This window comes from Abramis brama, assembly GCF_963993115.1.
Source record: "Abramis brama genome assembly, chromosome: 15".
In the NCBI taxonomy this organism is placed as follows: Eukaryota; Metazoa; Chordata; class Actinopteri; order Cypriniformes; family Leuciscidae; genus Abramis; species Abramis brama.
In genome coordinates, this window is record NC_139977.1 from 23,778,859 (window position 1) to 23,795,866 (window position 17,008).

At 36.8% G+C, this 17,008-nt stretch overlaps 1 protein-coding gene and 2 long non-coding RNA genes across 9 annotated transcripts in view; 1 reads left to right on the forward strand and 2 right to left on the reverse strand.

Annotated features, from left to right (window-relative positions):
• The window catches only part of unc5da (unc-5 netrin receptor Da), a 235,298-nt gene that overhangs the window by 143,740 nt on the left and 74,550 nt on the right, over positions 1-17,008 (forward strand). Inside the window, exon 1 of one of the 6 annotated variants that reach the window (XM_084137697.1) lies at positions 10,484-10,534. The exons of 3 other annotated variants lie outside the window; for them this stretch is intronic. In XM_084137697.1, the coding sequence (XP_083993823.1) occupies positions 10,513-10,534 (22 nt within the window). In that variant the 5' untranslated portion in view covers positions 10,484-10,512. Of the gene's footprint in view, positions 1-10,483; positions 10,535-10,754; positions 11,050-17,008 lie in introns of those variants that run through there. 2 more of the 6 variants (XM_084137698.1, XM_084137699.1) reach the window with 2 other exon arrangements.
• The window catches only part of LOC311097821, a 70,767-nt gene that overhangs the window by 49,877 nt on the left and 3,882 nt on the right, over positions 1-17,008 (reverse strand). The window contains exon 2 of the long non-coding RNA XR_014609331.1: positions 11,880-11,921. This is a non-coding gene — a long non-coding RNA (uncharacterized lncRNA). The remainder of the gene's footprint in view (positions 1-11,879; positions 11,922-17,008) is intronic.
• Positions 5,132-8,486, reverse strand: LOC311098118. Of its 2 annotated transcripts, XR_014609371.1 has the most exons (4): positions 8,249-8,486; positions 7,155-7,220; positions 6,707-6,809; positions 5,132-5,890 (listed from the first exon to the last, which is right to left on the reverse strand). It is a non-coding gene; the product is annotated as an uncharacterized lncRNA (long non-coding RNA). The 2 variants fall into 2 exon arrangements; XR_014609372.1 differs by lacking the exon at positions 8,249-8,486 and having other exon boundaries at positions 5,133-5,890; positions 6,936-7,308.

The window sequence follows — 17,008 nt, forward strand, 5'->3', positions numbered from 1 at the left end:
AGTGAAAAGAAAATATGATTTTATGGATGTTTTCATTGGCTTTCTGCAGTATGACTCTTAATAAACCTCTGAAAGTATATTTATGTTATTTTCAGCCTCGTATTTGATGCGTTCTAAGAGAGACAGGCGTTTGCAGAGAGTGATGTATTCAGAGGAGGGTGAACCGTGTTAATGTGCACTTTATTGGACCTGATGCTGAGTGGAACCGAGAGGTGAGACAAGTTATAACCTCTGATTAGTGAGCATTACAGGCTAATGAAGAGAGATGAGGGTTACACCTCTGGGAGAGAGACCGCACATGTGACTGGGGAAACAATGGAGGGATGTTATCAGGGAAGAACAGGCAGCTATGTGCTTTTGTACATATATGTTTTGAACTAGCAAAAACACTCCATTTCATGGGTAAAATTGGTGAAACCGAGCCTGAAACACTCCAAACGCCTGTCGTTTCAGAGGAAATCAGGTAGAAATAACAGAAGACCCTGAAGAGGAGGTCAAAAGGGAGCACTGTGATTGGCTAATGGAGCGTAATTGATCTGCAGTGCAGCACAGATGGCAAAACAGCTTAAAAAAGGGAAAAATAATCAGGATTTCCCAGAAATTTGAATGTGGAAAAAGACCAGCTTAGACAGACAAACGTGCTTTTTCAATCCGGTTTTATGCTGGTCTAGCTGATGGATCAGCATTGCCATGATGTTCACCAGCGAAACAAATTTTAGCGCTGAAAAGGGGTTGACCAAAGAAGTCATGTAGTTAATTATTTTTTTTTTTCTTCTTTTTTTTTAAATAGCATGCTGCTAGAAACCATCTTTCCAAACAACAGTGCCTATCCACTTTTTCTGAAGCCTTGATTATGGAAGTATTTTCCCATAGCGATTTGAATAAAAGTCTTCATTAGGACTGATAAGACATGAATCAAATCCACCAGCTACGAGGTGGATAACAACATTACAAACTTTGATTTAAAGCAAAACAATTATGTAAAAATTGGACTATAAACCGTGTAGGCCTACTTAACGGCTGAACTACAATCCCATAAAGCATTGCAAATATTTAAGTAATTTGAGAGCGTAGAGAGAATTATAGGCTGCGTCTGAAAACTGAAAAATGCTGCCTCTGAAATTTGAGATTGGTGGCCAGTTTGTCTGTAAAGTGTACATTTTTACCAACTTTTCCGACTTTTGATGACATTTCTAGGGAGAAGTTAGTATTGTAGTAATTAAATATGCAATTGGTTGTCACCAAAGCTCTCTCTGTTTTGTTATTGATCATTAATTCGTTACACTTCCTCAGAAGTCTGTCTGAAATCAGTTTCATGAGGTATCTTCATGCATAAACGCTGCCTGCTAAGTCATTGCCTGACAGGGCAGTGAGACAAGAAGTCAGCTGCCTACGTTTTGCACTACGTATGCAGCAATTGACTATCACGTCATTCACAGTGCTTCATGTGAGTGGGTGGCTTCTAAAGCCTTGTTTATACTGTCGCCTGGCTCCGCAGCGCGAGCCTCCGCTGACTGTGCGCGCACCTCCCCAAATGGTCGAGGCGTTTATACTTGACGCACTCACCGTTGTACTCTTTGAAATGACGGAGTGACTCTGAGTAAATGTTCTCTAAAGTTAAACCGTCAGGAATCAGTGGTGAGAAGTAAGGTACACGTGGCGATGTTTATTTTAGTACACTTCACCAAAACCACACTACAAAAGAATTAAAACCCAGTAAACCTTGACATTAGAACACAATATATGGATATGAGAACATGCATACAACTAAAGATCCCTTAAATATTTTCTAATTTCACTAGTAAACATTTTCATATAGTTTAGTGAACATTTTTATTAGATTTTTATTTTCATTAAAAGGGCTTTTTACTGCTATTGTAGGCTCATTTTTTAAATGTAAGCAACTAATTTAGAGACACGCAAACTGCCGCACGGAAAGACAAAAAATGCCATGCGCACTCAACACGCACTACCGCCTACAACGCGTTGACGCCATTTTTGCCGTGCGCACCTTTTTGTTTTTGCAGACACGCCGAGTATAAACCAAGTTTAACGAATTGTTTTTTCGCCATGATTTGCTCGTCCCAATTTTCTGATTGGTGGAGATTTCTCTGCAGAATCATGGGTAATGTCGTTTTTCACCTGGAATTCCTCTATTAAACGATTATTTAAAAATCGAAATAATCTGGGCTGATTGCTTCAACAAAACCATATACCATCAATTAACAATCTTATAGCTCAATGTTTAAAGTTTTCGTTAAAAATCAATTCTGTTATGGAGAAAATTAATGGGATTTTTACTTTGGGAACCTGACTGTTGCACTCTATATACGCTACAATGGCCTTTTTTTAACAGATTACACTTTTTAGCACCTTGTGGTGTTCTTTGCTATTTCAGAATGGAAAAAAACTCAGGCTAATGAAGAGAGACACTCAAACACGCATATTAGGACCTCAAATGTCTTTTGGTGATAGTGAAGTTATCTTTTTGTGACAGTGAGCGATAGTTTGTTGCTATCCAGCGAACAGTTCAGAAGTTCAGTGAAGATGAATTCTGCTCTGCTGAAAATACTGCAGGTTATCACTCATTCATGTTTTTAATACAAACTGTTTCCTTCCTGAAATGACTTTCAGCGGGAAGGTTTTTCGACTCAGTTGTCATGAGCCGCTCCCTTAGCTTCAATCTGTCCTTTACTGAAGTGTTTTTTATTCATAGATTTGAATGTCTTTGCATCATTAGAATGTCTCTTTCTTGGCTAAAGGCCAATTCATACCACACAGACAAACGCCAACAAACACCAACAAACAATTTAGAATTTTAGAATGGCTCAGGATTTAGAATTTTATGAAAAATAACTGTCATGTTCACACTGCCCCAGCAGACACTGACAAATACTTATTGAACATGTTCAGTCAGCTGAAAACAAATCCCAACCAACTCCAACAGACGCTGACAGGGGTAACACACTGATCCAACAGAACCCAACAAATGTGTTTGTTGACCTTTGTCTGTGCAGTGTAAATTGGCCTTTACACATCCGTTTTCTTTGTTAGCATCAGGTTTTGTGAAAAGCAGGAAGCTAAAGTTGCAATGCTAGTGGAAGCTAGGCACGCTAATGGCTATAGCATGTGAGAATACAATGTACTAGATGAAATTCCTTGTGAAACCTGCTATGGGAAAGAAAGCAGGCGTTAGCAGTTAGCAGGCGACATTTCTACCACATAAACACTGGTTTTGTTCATATATAGATTTTTTTTATGTTGAAAGTTTGCAAAAATGTCAAGTGAAAACCTCCAGCCCTCACAGGAAGCCATTAAACTGAGCTATGGCTTTAAACCGCTTTAATCCATGTCTCCGAGTCTGACATTTAAACTTCAGAGCCGGGGCAGCGGTGACCAGAGCCAGCGTTATAGACCTGAAATATCTCTCTGTGTGTAAACACAATTACACGTAATAGTTCAACTGCTGTGACCTTTTAATTCTAACAGACACAATTATTTTTATGGAAACAGGTCATTTTAGATTGTTCTGAAAAAGACATTTGGAAATCCTTTTATAGAGGATCACAAAAACGATATGATGTTTATGATATATATCGTTTTTAGAATATTGTATAATATTATATTATCTTGAATCACGGTACATTTTAGATCCATTTTATATGGATAATTTTGGATTATTGAATCATTTTAATCAAATTCCTTTTAGACATGAAGGGACGTTGACAAATTGATTGTTATAAACAGGTTTGCATTTACTGACTTTACTCTTGTGCAGAATTACATGTCCAGTCCAGGTGAATTTTACACGACACGATAAAATAAATAGACATTTCAAATGAATTCCTGTCTAAAGAGACATTTGTGACGCTCGTTCCTTGGTTCTAATTATGACAGGACAGATTGTTTGATTGATGTTCCTGTATCGCGGGACCCTCATCGCTTAAATTGTGTGTCAGTCTTATACGTCTTTGCCAGTTCGCACATGTCATGACTCATGTTGTAACTTCCTCAACTGTACTCAGAAGACACCAAACTTCCATTATAGAGGACAGTGGGGTGTCAGCTAGTGATTTCTCTGTTTTGTAAGAGTCGTTAAAAGCTCTGTCTCATCTTGCTGTAATGATTATCTCAGGCTGTGATGGATTCTGGGCAAAAAAAAAAAAAAAAAGGTAAGAGGTGCAAGTTTTATGAGTGACATTTTTCCATATGCCACATATGCGCACTGACAGGAGAATAATGATATTAATAAATTCACCAGAACGATCCGCTTTCGTTCTTTTTGAGGGATATTAACTTTTTTATGGAACTCGGTTCCTCTCTGCTGCCAGATTTTTAATGAAATGACAAAATGACAACATTTAAGGTATATTTTATCTGTTCTGCTCCTAAAGCTGTCTGAGCACTGGAGAGAGAGATTGTAATATATTCTGAGGTTCATTTAATAATGCTACGCAATCGAAAGAGGAGGAGAGGCAAGAAACTCAGTGTTGGCTACATTTGGTTCAAGCAGGCAAGAAAGAGAGAGTGAACAGAGGGAAGAGAGACAGAACTGATTCCTACTCACTTAAAGGCTGTAATTACAAGCCTTTCTGCCTGATGGGTGATAAGATTTTTTATAATGAATGAATGGAGATATTGAAAGGGGAGAGTGAATGGAATTGGCTTGCATATTGTACTCAAAATAACAGTCATTATAGATCTATTATTGCTAAAAAAAAATTCCTGCAGATTTTATATAGAGAATATGCAGTATGTTTTCTTGAGTCACACATTGATCAACTTAGATTTAAGGGTTTTTAAATGTATCAGCATTCCCTTTCGTAGAAATGCTGTTAGTTATTGAAAGGTCCAGTAATAAAACCAGCATCTGAATTACTGTTTCCTATGCTTGTAATCCTGGCAGAAGGGAGTAGAGACCTGTATGGAATCTTAATGGGTACCATGTTGAAACACACTGTAAAAAATAAAAAGTTGAGTAAACTTAAAAAAGTGAAGCAACCAGCTGCAAAGCATTTTTGAGTTTACTCAACTTCAGTGGTCGAAGTTCATCCAACTACCAGTCCAACTCAAAGAAACGAGTAAGCACAACTACAGAGGTCCTGAAGTTCAGTAAACTCAAAAAAGCTTTGCAGCTGGTTGCTTCACTTTTTTAAGTTGATTCAATTTTTTACTTTTTTAAGTTGATTCAACTTTTTTACTTTTTTAAGTTGATTCAACTTTTTCAAATATCTCACCCAGATACTTGTATAGCCTTCACATTAAGAATCCAAATGCAGGGAGTAAACCATACTGTAAATACAACACAATACAAAAGACATTGCTATCATTACAGAACTTATTTATTGACAAATATTCTGCAAAACAACACATTTTCTATTTGCATTAGGTACACATATTTTAAGGTGATGAAGTTCTATTCCACTCTTCAAGATTTAAAAAAAAAAAAAAAAAAAAAGACTATGCACAAAATTAGAGTACAAACTGGAATAAATAAATGCTCAACCTTACAATTATCCATATGGATTGCAGCTACTTGGACAATCTTTTGAAGGACTATGCAAAAAAAAAAAATCTGCCTTGCGGAGCACTTTAGGTCAAGATAAATAAACGTTTTTTTTCTAAACAAACTAAACAATTTTTTTCTTAACCAGTTACTACTGGTGTATTTTAATGCTTTAGAATAGTTAACATTGGGGCCATAAATCAAGCCAAAGAGGAGAGTAACAACTGTGGCAAAGGTCTTGCACATTATCTGGCCCAAACTGCTCTTATAGTACTACAGAGAGGCACCTTATATTTGGGTTTGAGTGGATAGTGGCAACATCATCTTCAACGATAGTTAAGGTCCTCATCTTCTCCCCTTGTGAATGTCTTCTGGCTCTGTGTCCTGCAGTAGAAAATAAATCAGCATAAAATTAGGGTCATTTTTTTATTTTATTGAATTATGTTAGACCACAGAGTGTTCCTAAAGGTCTGCTCATGTAACTTCACTTGAAAAGTAAAGGTGGTCATGTTTTTTAAGCATGTTCAAATTCAGCCATAGAGCTAAAACTGATAAACGGAAAACATTTTCCCAACTCCAAACAATGCCATATCAGCATTGATGTGATTGCCTGTGGCACTCGTCCACAGCAGAATCCACGGCCATTCTGATTTAATGCTTTTTTTAGTTTAGTTATTTTAGGTCACCCAAAATCGTACATGTATTAAGGCACACATTCTGTTCATCACCTAAAACTGGTCATATTGCATCAGTGAAGATTGGTTTAAATCACTAGAGTCACATGGATTACTTTCATGCTGCCTTTTCTTGTTTATATCTCCTATATTCATATTCTTTCATATTATATTAATTTTATTTACTCTGCTATTGCTACATTACTGTTTAACCTTATGATTGTGCACTGTATTGTTTTAACAGGTTAGATATCAGAGGGAATGTCTCCGGACAGTGTTGTGAAGCAGTAATTTTCCACTGTCTTTGCTTTGGTAAAATAACAACTTGTTGAATTTGTGCTATCAGATGAAGTCAAACTGATCACTGAGAAAGTTTCAACTACAATTATTTAATAAAGTAATTTTTACCATGACTTTGTCTGTTGATGATAAGTTTTGTATATCACACAAAACCTATCTCTTAACAGCATCTGGTAAATAGGTGAAATATATCAGGTGTGAGTGTATATGCTGATGATCTTCTTACCAGGCAAGTCTTCAGGATGTTTCCAGACTTTTCCCTCATAAACAAAGGCAGACCTTTAAGAGTTGTAGACTTTCTTTGAGGAAGCACATTGGAGTTTCTGAGTCTGAAAGACAGAAAAACAAATACGGAACAAGTTATATACAAAGTGAAGCATGGGAATTACCTTGAAAAAGAGATGGCACCATTCAGCCTTTAACCAGAGAGATATGATCACATGCAAAATAATTACTTGATGATCAAGTGAGGATCTTCATCTCCACCACTTGCTCTGTACAACTAGATGTGTATTCATTTAACTAAGAGAAAAAGGTGCTCTTCGGATCAGTTTGTGTGATACTGTAATACTCAGCAGAGAGCAGAGACCCTGAAGAAAAAAAAGAAAAAAAAAAAGAAAAAAAAAACCTTGTTGAAACAGTAAGAAACAGTAAGTAAATTCAGTTCAACTCACCTGATCAATAAAGGCCACTGTTTTAGCACATCCAAGGATCTTGTCACTGCACTGATGTTCTTTAGTCTAAAAAGGACAAATACAACAGAACAAAGATACATAATTTTATTAAACAAAACAACAACAAAAAAATCAGTTACAGTAGGTTAATTTAACATGTAGCAAAAATAATACAGAAAATGAATATTCAAATGTGAAAAAGAATCAATGCATAGTTTTCACTGTATTTACAGCGATTTTGTCTTTTGTTAATTGATTAACATTAAGGATTTAGCCTAATATTTGTTTAAGGATACACAATATTTTTATCCTATTCACTTTAAAACATACCGCACACATACTACCCATTCTATTATTTGATATGCAAAGCTAACATACATATTTTTAACATAACACATTAGTTTTGCATAGGCTTCTATTATACAATTTTTCCTCTAAATTGTATTGTATTTAATTATATTGCACTACTGTAGAATGACTGAGCCTCAACCTAAGCATGTACAAATTGTAACTGAAATTTGTATACGTGACAAATAAACTTGAAATTAAATTGAACGGACTGCGGTCACTTTAAGAGCCCATGGATCTAATACTGAAACATCTAGGTTTCACCAAATTGGTTATGTTCACTTAAGACATTGCCGACTGTGTTTACTTGAATACTTTTTTTGTTTTGTTTTTTTGTTATTGACATAATTGTATGTGTATGTCATTATTAAATCGCAATACGCCACGAAAGATAGCTGAATTCGCACTCAGATTCTGTCCGAGTCCGAGAGAAGCGGCTTTCTGTCTCTCAATCAGCGCAAGCACCGCATTTAAGTCTTTATTCACGACTTACTGAGCTTAACATTTTTAACATCTTTTAAACACCATGCACGTCCTTGTCCTTCTTTTTCAAGCATGTTTCCTCACTCTAACGTTAGTCTGGGTAACGTTAGCACGTTAAGTAGCAATGTGCTACGTGGATAATCTCTAACAATAGAAACTTATCGTCACCACGAAATATATCTTTTAACATAATACTATATTTTATCAACATATGTGTGCAATTTATAGCCTATTTTCATTAATAAAGCTTAAAGAAAACTTACCGCAATCAGATGAAATCCAGTCCCTTCGATAGCGTGGTTGGAGGAGGAAACCCCAAGTAACGTACAGCGAGACAGACTGCGCATGCGCGATGACGGGAAGTTAAACGTTCGAACTATGAAATCAAAATATTAAGTTTTCTCAACTTAATTGTTTGTGTTCATTGGACAAAATAGTAGTGCACTTGCAGTTAAATAGTTTTTATAAGTAAACTCAACATTGCAGTAAAAAATTTGCCCACTCAACGTAAAATTTTAAACTGAGTTAACAATTTGCAAGTTGGATTTTTTACAGTGCAGTGAATGCTTGTAAAGATAGCTTGTTTTGAAAGGTTTGTGATATTTGGGATTATTGTAGTTTTTAATGTAGTTTTTATTATAGTCTTTTGTGTTTAGTATTTGTTGTTGGAAGTTTTCACTTACTGTTTCACCAATTTTAAAGGTTTTTTTTTTTTTCTGTATTAGTATTTAGCATTAATTTTCTCAGCACTGTAGTTTTATTTTTATCTAGTGACTTTTTTTTTTTTTTTCAACTGCAGGTGAGTTGTAATGGTTTAAAGCTTTATAATATAGCCCTAATGTTTTGGGTCAGTAAGATTTAAAAAAAAAAAAAAATAATAATAATCATTTTATTCAGCAAGGATGCATTAAATCCAGATCAACCAAAGGAGGGAGAGCATTTTCACATTTGGCTCCGAAACTCTGGAATAGCCTTCCTGATACTGTTCGTTGCTCGGACTCGCTCTCCCAGTTTAAAACTAGATTAAAGGCGCATCTTTTCGGCCAGGCATTCATATAATATTGTTAATCTTACAGTTCAAACTACAATCCGGCCTCTAGTTCATAAATGCCAGAGGAGAACTGGCCCCCGACTGAGCCTGGGTTCTCCCAAGGTTTTTTTTTCTCCATTAGGTCACCTGATGGAGTTTTAGGACACCATTAGGTCACTTGATGGAGTTTTTTCGGTTCCTTGCCACTGTTGCCTTTGGCTTGCTCAGTTGGGGATATTTTGGGGATATTTAATTTTATTCTATCAATCAATAAATTCCACTAGTAACAAACCTTGTTGTATTATTTTATTTTAATTTAATACTATGAAGCTGCTTTGATACAATCTGTATTGTGAAAAGCGCTATACAAATATACTTGATTTGATTTGATTTGATTAAATTGATTGAAAAAAATGTATCACTGTTTCCAGCATTAATAATAATAAATGTTTTTTAAGAATCAAAACAGCATATTACAAAGATTTCTGAAGGATCGTGTGACATAATGTCTGCTGAAAATTAAGCTTTGTCATCACAGGAATAAATTACATTTTAAAATATATTAAGATAGAAAACAGTTATCTTAAATTGTAATAATATATAGCAATATTACTGTTTGACTGTATTTTTGTTTTTGTTTTTATCAAATAAATGCAGCCTTGGTGAGCATCAGAAATGTCTTATAAAAACCTTTCTGACCCCAAACTTTTGAAAAGTAGTGTACAATGTTTGAAAAACTATTAATTTGTGTGAACTTTTAATTCTATGAAAGTCATGAAAATATTTTAGTGTACAATTTTTTTTTTTTTCAGTTATTGTTTTTAATTTCATTTAACGAAAATGTCTTCATTTATTTTTTGTTAACGATAATCATTTTGTTTGAGAACGTTACACCATTATTTGAACTAGTTTTTACCACACCAGTATGTTATACATCGGATAACTCTTCCTCTAAATGAAACAATGGACTGTGCATGTCAGTCAAATGGCCCTTCTTGTCTACTTGGGTGTTTCTTGACCAAAATGTTCTATATGATGTTCTATAGCCAAAAGTCTGTCCAATTGTATATACATGAAATGTAAAAATCCTTTTGTGGTATAGAAATCCCACAATTCAACTTTTCCCTGGTTGCCTTTCTTTTCTTAGAGAGAGAGCAAGTGAGAGAGGGAGATAGGGATTTGGCTAAGGATCTAAGACATCCAGAAGACAGAGTGAATGCAGCGTCTTCATGATTCAGACAGATGTTTGCCACAGGATGCATTCAGAGGGACTTCCCTTGAGAGCAAGAGAGAGAGAATCTGAAAACCGACCTTCATTTAGCAGCCTTTCAGTCCCCGGTTATCCAGCTACCTGAGGAGATTCCTCTGCAATAGCATTTTAGTCCCGATTTCCCCCGTGATTCGTTGATATCGTATCGCATATTTGAACAGATGGTGAACAGAAATCATCCTTAAATCTGTATGAGCTCCGTACATTCGCACTCTTCTCGTGTTATAATGCCCCCTGCTGCGGCTCACGGTAGGGCTTCAGATCAATCTCTCTCTCTCTACTCTCTTTCTTCTTCTCTCACCCTCTTTTACTTCCTTCTCATCGTCGTCCTCCTCTCCCGCTGAGTTTCTTTCACCTGTCTCCATGTTCGGCTCTGATCAGCGCCTGAATGAGAGAGCTATTTACACTGACTGACAGAATGAGACTCCTGCCAAACTCGATAGAACTAGCGTGCCAGGGTGAGTTTTGTTTAAAGAAAATGAACGGAGGGAGGGTCGATCGTTTTTAGTTAGACGGTGACCAGGCGGAAGACATCCTGAAACAGGCAGACTTGACTCTGAACGGTTCAGGTTATCACGGGACTCGTGCGGTTTGGATTCTCGTTGTAGATTCTTGCCTCTTGCTGCTTGATGCCTGGGAATGAGGCGTTCATGAAGCGTTTTCGAAACGAGGAATCTGCCATCTGTTTATAACTTATGAAGCTCATGAATTTTTACTGATGCTGCGGAGACGTAAGATGTTATTTCGGGAGGATTATGGTAAAGGTGCTTTCTTGAACTCTCTTTCCATGCACTTGATATCATCTGAACACTCACCCTGATGTTGTCTGAACTCTATACCCCTTAAAAGCAGGTCTGCAAGGAAACGCTTCTGGAGCTGTACTGTAGGTTTGGAGACTGTGTGTGGGAAGCAGTCGTGTTTCTCTCTCTCTTCTCCTTCTCCTCCCTCCATTTCTTCGGTGTCTCACGGCTCAGTGTGATTCATGATTAATGTGCCTGTCATGCTCATCAAGAGCTCAGAAAAGCCTTTTGGTTGTTCATAGTCCCTCTGTTTCTTTAAGCTCTTCTATTCCTTTAAGCTTGTTTCTTTAAGCTCTTCTCTTCTCTTCTCTTCTCTTCTCTTCTCTTCTCTTCTCTTCTCTTCTCTTCTCTTCTCTTCTCTTCTCTTCTCTTCTCTTCTCTTCTCTTCTCTTCATGTTTTGGCAAACATCTTTTCTTCTCCTCATTTCTTTTTTTCACATCTTGTCTCTTGATTTTTCTTCTCTTAGTTTCTCCAATCTCCTCCACTCCTCTCAGTCTTGTCTTTTCTCTCATATTTTCTCCTTTCATCTCCATCCACATTTTTTTTCAGTTTCACTTCATTTATGCTCTACCTGTGCTTTGTTGGTCCATAAAGAGGGATGGACAGAATGCAGTTGGTGTGTATCTGTATGTAATCATATGTGTATGTTCACAACATATACTGAGTAGTAGAACATCAATATTTGAACAAAAAGAACAGAAGATCTGTCTCACATGACACCGTGGGCTTAAAGAGTCAGGAGGTCACACTGAAGAGCTTGAAACATAGACTGCCATATCTGTACCCAACTCACAATTGAAAGTAGGCTGGATCCAGGAGTCTTTTATTGAGAGACCTACAGAGAAATCACAGGATATGGGAGAAGATGTTGTGTTCCGCAAGGTGTTCACATCCTGTAACTGTCTGAGGCCTAATGCTGTAGTGCCGGGTTAGACTACAAAATATTTTTGTCTGTTACGATCAGATTATGCGATTTTGATTCCTAAAGTCAAATGGATCATGCCAAAATCGGGCTGATATTGTGAATGAACCCGGCATATGACACTGTAAACTACAGCTGTGTAAAAGCAACCCAGTTAAAGAATCATTTCTTATTATAATTATCAGTGTTGAAAACAGTTGTGCTGCTTAATATTTTTGTGGAAACCTTGATATTTTTTTTTTTGTTCAGGATTCTTTGGTGAATAGCAAGTTCAAAGGAATAGCATTTATTTGGAATTCAAATCTTTTGTATGAGTGTCTTCACTGCCACTTTTAATAATGCATCAAGACGAATAAAATGATTAATTTCTATTAAAAATGTTATAGTTAGTTTATATCATTGTTTGAATGAATGTCACCTTGTTATAAATACTGGGATGTCACGCATGTCACAGATTGGCTGGTGCTTAAAAGCTTGGTTTTATATTTTGGATGTTCATACATTTAGATATTGGGTAGGAATTGTGTATAGGAATGAAGAATATGGTCATGCAGAGTAAGGCATTAAAATGTGCTTTATAAGTACTAATAAATAGCCAATATCTTAGTAATATGCATGCTAATAAGCATTTAGATAACAGTGAGAATTGGACACTAAACTAAAGTGCGACCGAATCTTTTTTGAACGGTTTACACAGAAACACTCAGCAAAAGATCAAAAAAAAAAAAAAAAATTCCATAGTGCACAACAGTTTGACATATTGAAGAGATTGTACTTAAATTTCCATTTTCGTTTTGCATTAACATCAAATATAGCATCTAGTGTAACTAAAGTAATCCCTAGTGTGAGTACATGCCTACATCACTACTTTATATACTTGTTTTACATACTTCATGGTGATGGCTGCTGATCTTTTCTAATGCTTTTTGCATGCCTGAAACAAGTATTACAACTTATGCAATGATTCGCTCTCTTTTTCAAAGGAAAAGGAGATATGTGAACAGAGCTCTGGGGCTTCCTGGGAACTTTGATCCCGTGGGACTGCGATTAGAAAAAGAAGCGACTCTCAGTAATATCACTTAGTGTAAAGCTCTTTGGAGACGGATGAAAAAAAGAAAGTCTTCGATCTAGATCACTCCGGAAGGACCCTTGCTGTCTATTCGCTAAATCTCTTCCACACATCCAAGAATCCTTTCAAAGGAATTTCATACCATCTGAAGTGCTCTGAAAATGATAGGAGGCATCTTCTGTGTACTTCTTGAGTTCCTTGAACCATCATGCCAGCAAACTTTTATGCGCTCGACCGTCCAGAAGTTTGTTGTGTATAAAATGGATGCTGGACAAGAGGTTTATGCACGCAACTCACTTTACTTTCAGAAAAACCGGAACTAACAATTTCAGACCAAAACAGCTGCAAACTAAACATGCAGCGAGGCGTTACCAAACGAACACAGATTAATTGGTCCCGAAGTTTTCGTGGTTTCGTTCCAGTATTTGATGTAACCGTCTAACACATCTCATAATCAAATTGCAGCACATTAATAATGACTCTTTCTGTGAGAGTATTTAGCTGCATCACAGGGGACGAGATCAGAAGCAAACGAAATTCGACAAAACTTTACCCTGTCCTGTTAATTCTACCATCTGAGACGGCCTAATGAAATTCAGTCCAACGCAAGTACATGCACAAAAGCGACACTTCCTAACCTTTTCTGAAATGTCAGTGTTACTTAAGGATGTTTTGTTTGTACTAATTAGCTAGCGACTGTGGCCCTGCATTTGAATTTTGAGTAGTGCTGTAATTACACTTCTGCTTTGTAAATTTATGTAGTAGCAGCTGTTTTATTATAAGTAATGATATTTAGGATCAGCTTTAGAGACTGCAGTCTCTCTCTCTCTCTCTCTCTCTCTCTCTCTCTCTCTCTCTCTCTCTCTCTCTCTCTCTCTCTCTCTCTCTCTCTCTCTCTCTCTCTCTCTCTCTCTCTCTCTCTCTCTATAACTGTTCTGTTCCAAACCTGGTGAAGTCTATGGCAGCATGTAAACTGAAATGGAACTTCATACTTTAAGGGACTCATTTGGAACATATGCACAACTATATGTGTCATTTACGAAAGACTCAGCTCATTGATTTTAATAAAGGCATGCAACAAGAGGAATTTTCTGATAATCTAATTCAAAAGTTTGAGGTCATTAAGAAGATTTTTTTGGAAAGAAATGAATACTTTTATTCAGCAAGGATGCATTAAATTTATAAAGTCACAGTAAGGCATTTGCAGTGTTACAAAAGATTTCAAAGACTGACCGGCAGTGGTTTTCCCCTTAAAATTTTATGAAACAAGGAATCATATTGTCCTACTTTTTAGAACAGCATTCGAGTTGAGAGTGCAATTTTCGTGTAGCTCATTGGTCACTGTGATTTTTTCCATGTAAGACGTGAACAGTAAATGTAATCAGTAAACATTTGATTACTGGGCTTTGACGGGCTGCTTTTGTAATGAAGCATTATGGGGCATCGTTATTTTCACATCAGCAGTAATCCGGATTCCGGAGCTCAATCACATTAGCTTTTTTTTTTGTTTTTTTTTGTAATTTTACATCAATCTATTGTTGTGTTTCCACGCTCTATTTCCTAAACCTCCATCTCCCCCTTCCTTTACCCCTCTCTCATCTTTTTCTTTCCCTCTCTCTCTCTGTGTTATCCAATCACACGTTAGATTCTTTAATCTGGTAATAGCACTGTGGAGGAATTAGAGAAATCCTAGAATGCTACAGTGCAGAGCTGAAGCATTTAAAGGGATAGTTCAGCCACTGTGTGTGTGAGAGTGTGTGTGTGTGTGTAAGGCTGATCTGCATGTGTTATTGTTGTGTGTATGTGACGCGGGTTCATCACCCTGCTGAGAACTGCAATTATCGTGATCTCTGTACCAGCAGTCTGTCAAACCTCCCTAAGGTGCACCTTTCTCTCTTTCTCTGAAATGCACGCTTTGCACCATTTTCCACAGTATTTGCAGAACAGAGGAAAATACATTTTACTTTTGCGCAGAAGCTCATATTTTCACTGTATCTGCAGTGAGGTCCAAAAGTCGGCCACCAGTGAAAAAGGTTCTCTTTTGTAAAGTTTTCTCAACTGAATGCCAATTTATGTTGTTACAAAATATATTCAGCATCACAATTAAGGAGGGGGAAAAATACATGAATTTCAGGATTTCTCTTAGCATCTGCTTTGTTTCTGCTTTAATGGCAGCAGTCGAGCTGCATGAACTCCACAAGTTTGTGTAAAACCTGATGATCATGTTCTCCAGCATACAGTATGATTCAAAGAGCATCTTGTGTTTCGATAGATGTAAGAACATCTGACCTTCTGTACAAATTACTTCACATTTTTGCTTACTTGATTAGTGACCTAAATAGTTCACCTTAAACATTTCTTATTTATTTTGCACAATAACTTTTCTGTCAAAATGAAAAAAAAAAAAAAAATATCTGGATTTTCTGTGTGGTTTGGACTCAAGTCTAAATAGAAAGCAAAATAGTCTGGTCTAGGTCTTCCTTTCTGTGTATTTATGTACCAGTGATTGGAATGCAGAAGCTTTGTGTATGTCATTTTTCTCAGAATATCTTATCCTCTTAAATGCTTATTTGTGCTGGTGCATATTTAAACAAATCATGACAAAAGAACCAATGGTTTGACAGCAGTGACTTCAAACCTGCCACAAATAAATATTGTAGGCGAGTATGTGAACTGAAGATAGACTTTATATTATTCCTATACTAAATGTTGCTAAGCTTTTTTTTTTTTTTTTTGATTTTTTTATTCTATTAATTGCAAATTTAGGTTTGATGCTGTTATCCTAGAATCCTTATCTGATTAATACAGTGCTAAAAAAAACAACAATAATAAACTAGAATATCATTTTAAAGAAACTGCCTTATTAAGTTTCAATGTGGTTATTAATCTACTTTATTTTAACAGTAACTTGGCCCACTACAACTTGAAAACTGCTTCCTTAACACTATACGTACTAGTCACGTCTGCACTCAAAATTGACTTAAACACTAGATGCAATCTAACCATCAGAGCTTGATTCCTTTATCACTTCTAGGTCAGAATTAGCATGTTTGTATTTCGCGTGTGTGTGTTTTACGGCGTAGACCTCTCAGTGTGACAGACAGGTGTGTGTGTGATAAACTTATTGCTCGGAGCTGATGGCAATGACATCTTGTTTTGCTCCCGTAGCGTGAGATGTATCTAGCGTCCGCGGTTATTGCCGGGGTGGCCCGCCACTCGTATATCATTGCTGTGGCAACCTGCTCGGCCCTGACAGGGGGGATTGAGAGGATGCGGTCGGCCATTTTGGTGTTTCTGCCGTGTCACGCTGTGGATTTAGAGAACAGATCGGTGCTTTATCAACTAATGCAAATGGGAAACATTAAATAGCTGTCAGAAGACTTGATACAGGGAGGTTTGGAAAACACGCATACGCTCAATCACTGAAATCATCCTCTCGCTCGCTCTCTCCTCACGCACGCACACACATACACACTGCTCAAAAGCCCCTCAGAGAGGCAGTCAGGATTGTGTTATTGTGTCTGAGCCGTGATTGCATTACGATGTCATGGTCACTTTCGTTCTATCAAGAACTAACACTGCATAACAAAAGCACCACCACAGAGAGAAACAAACGGAAAAACCCAGGTCTCCTTGGATCGCACACCAGCAGTCTCTTAAAAATAAAAGCTTTTCACTCTGATGCCACAAGAGAGCCATTTTGACTTGCATCATATTTGTTTAAAGAACTTAGTAAAACTTTTTTAATCTCGAGAGAAGCATAGTCAGAGTCAACAATGAACATTCTACGGGTACCAAATGTGATTTAATATTTGATTCGGTACTACATAAATATAGTTCACCAGTTGGCCAGCACAACATGCACAACATTATTACTTTGTATAGATCAAATTTTAAGAATGATAATCTGACTCTTGCTGATTTAAGTTAT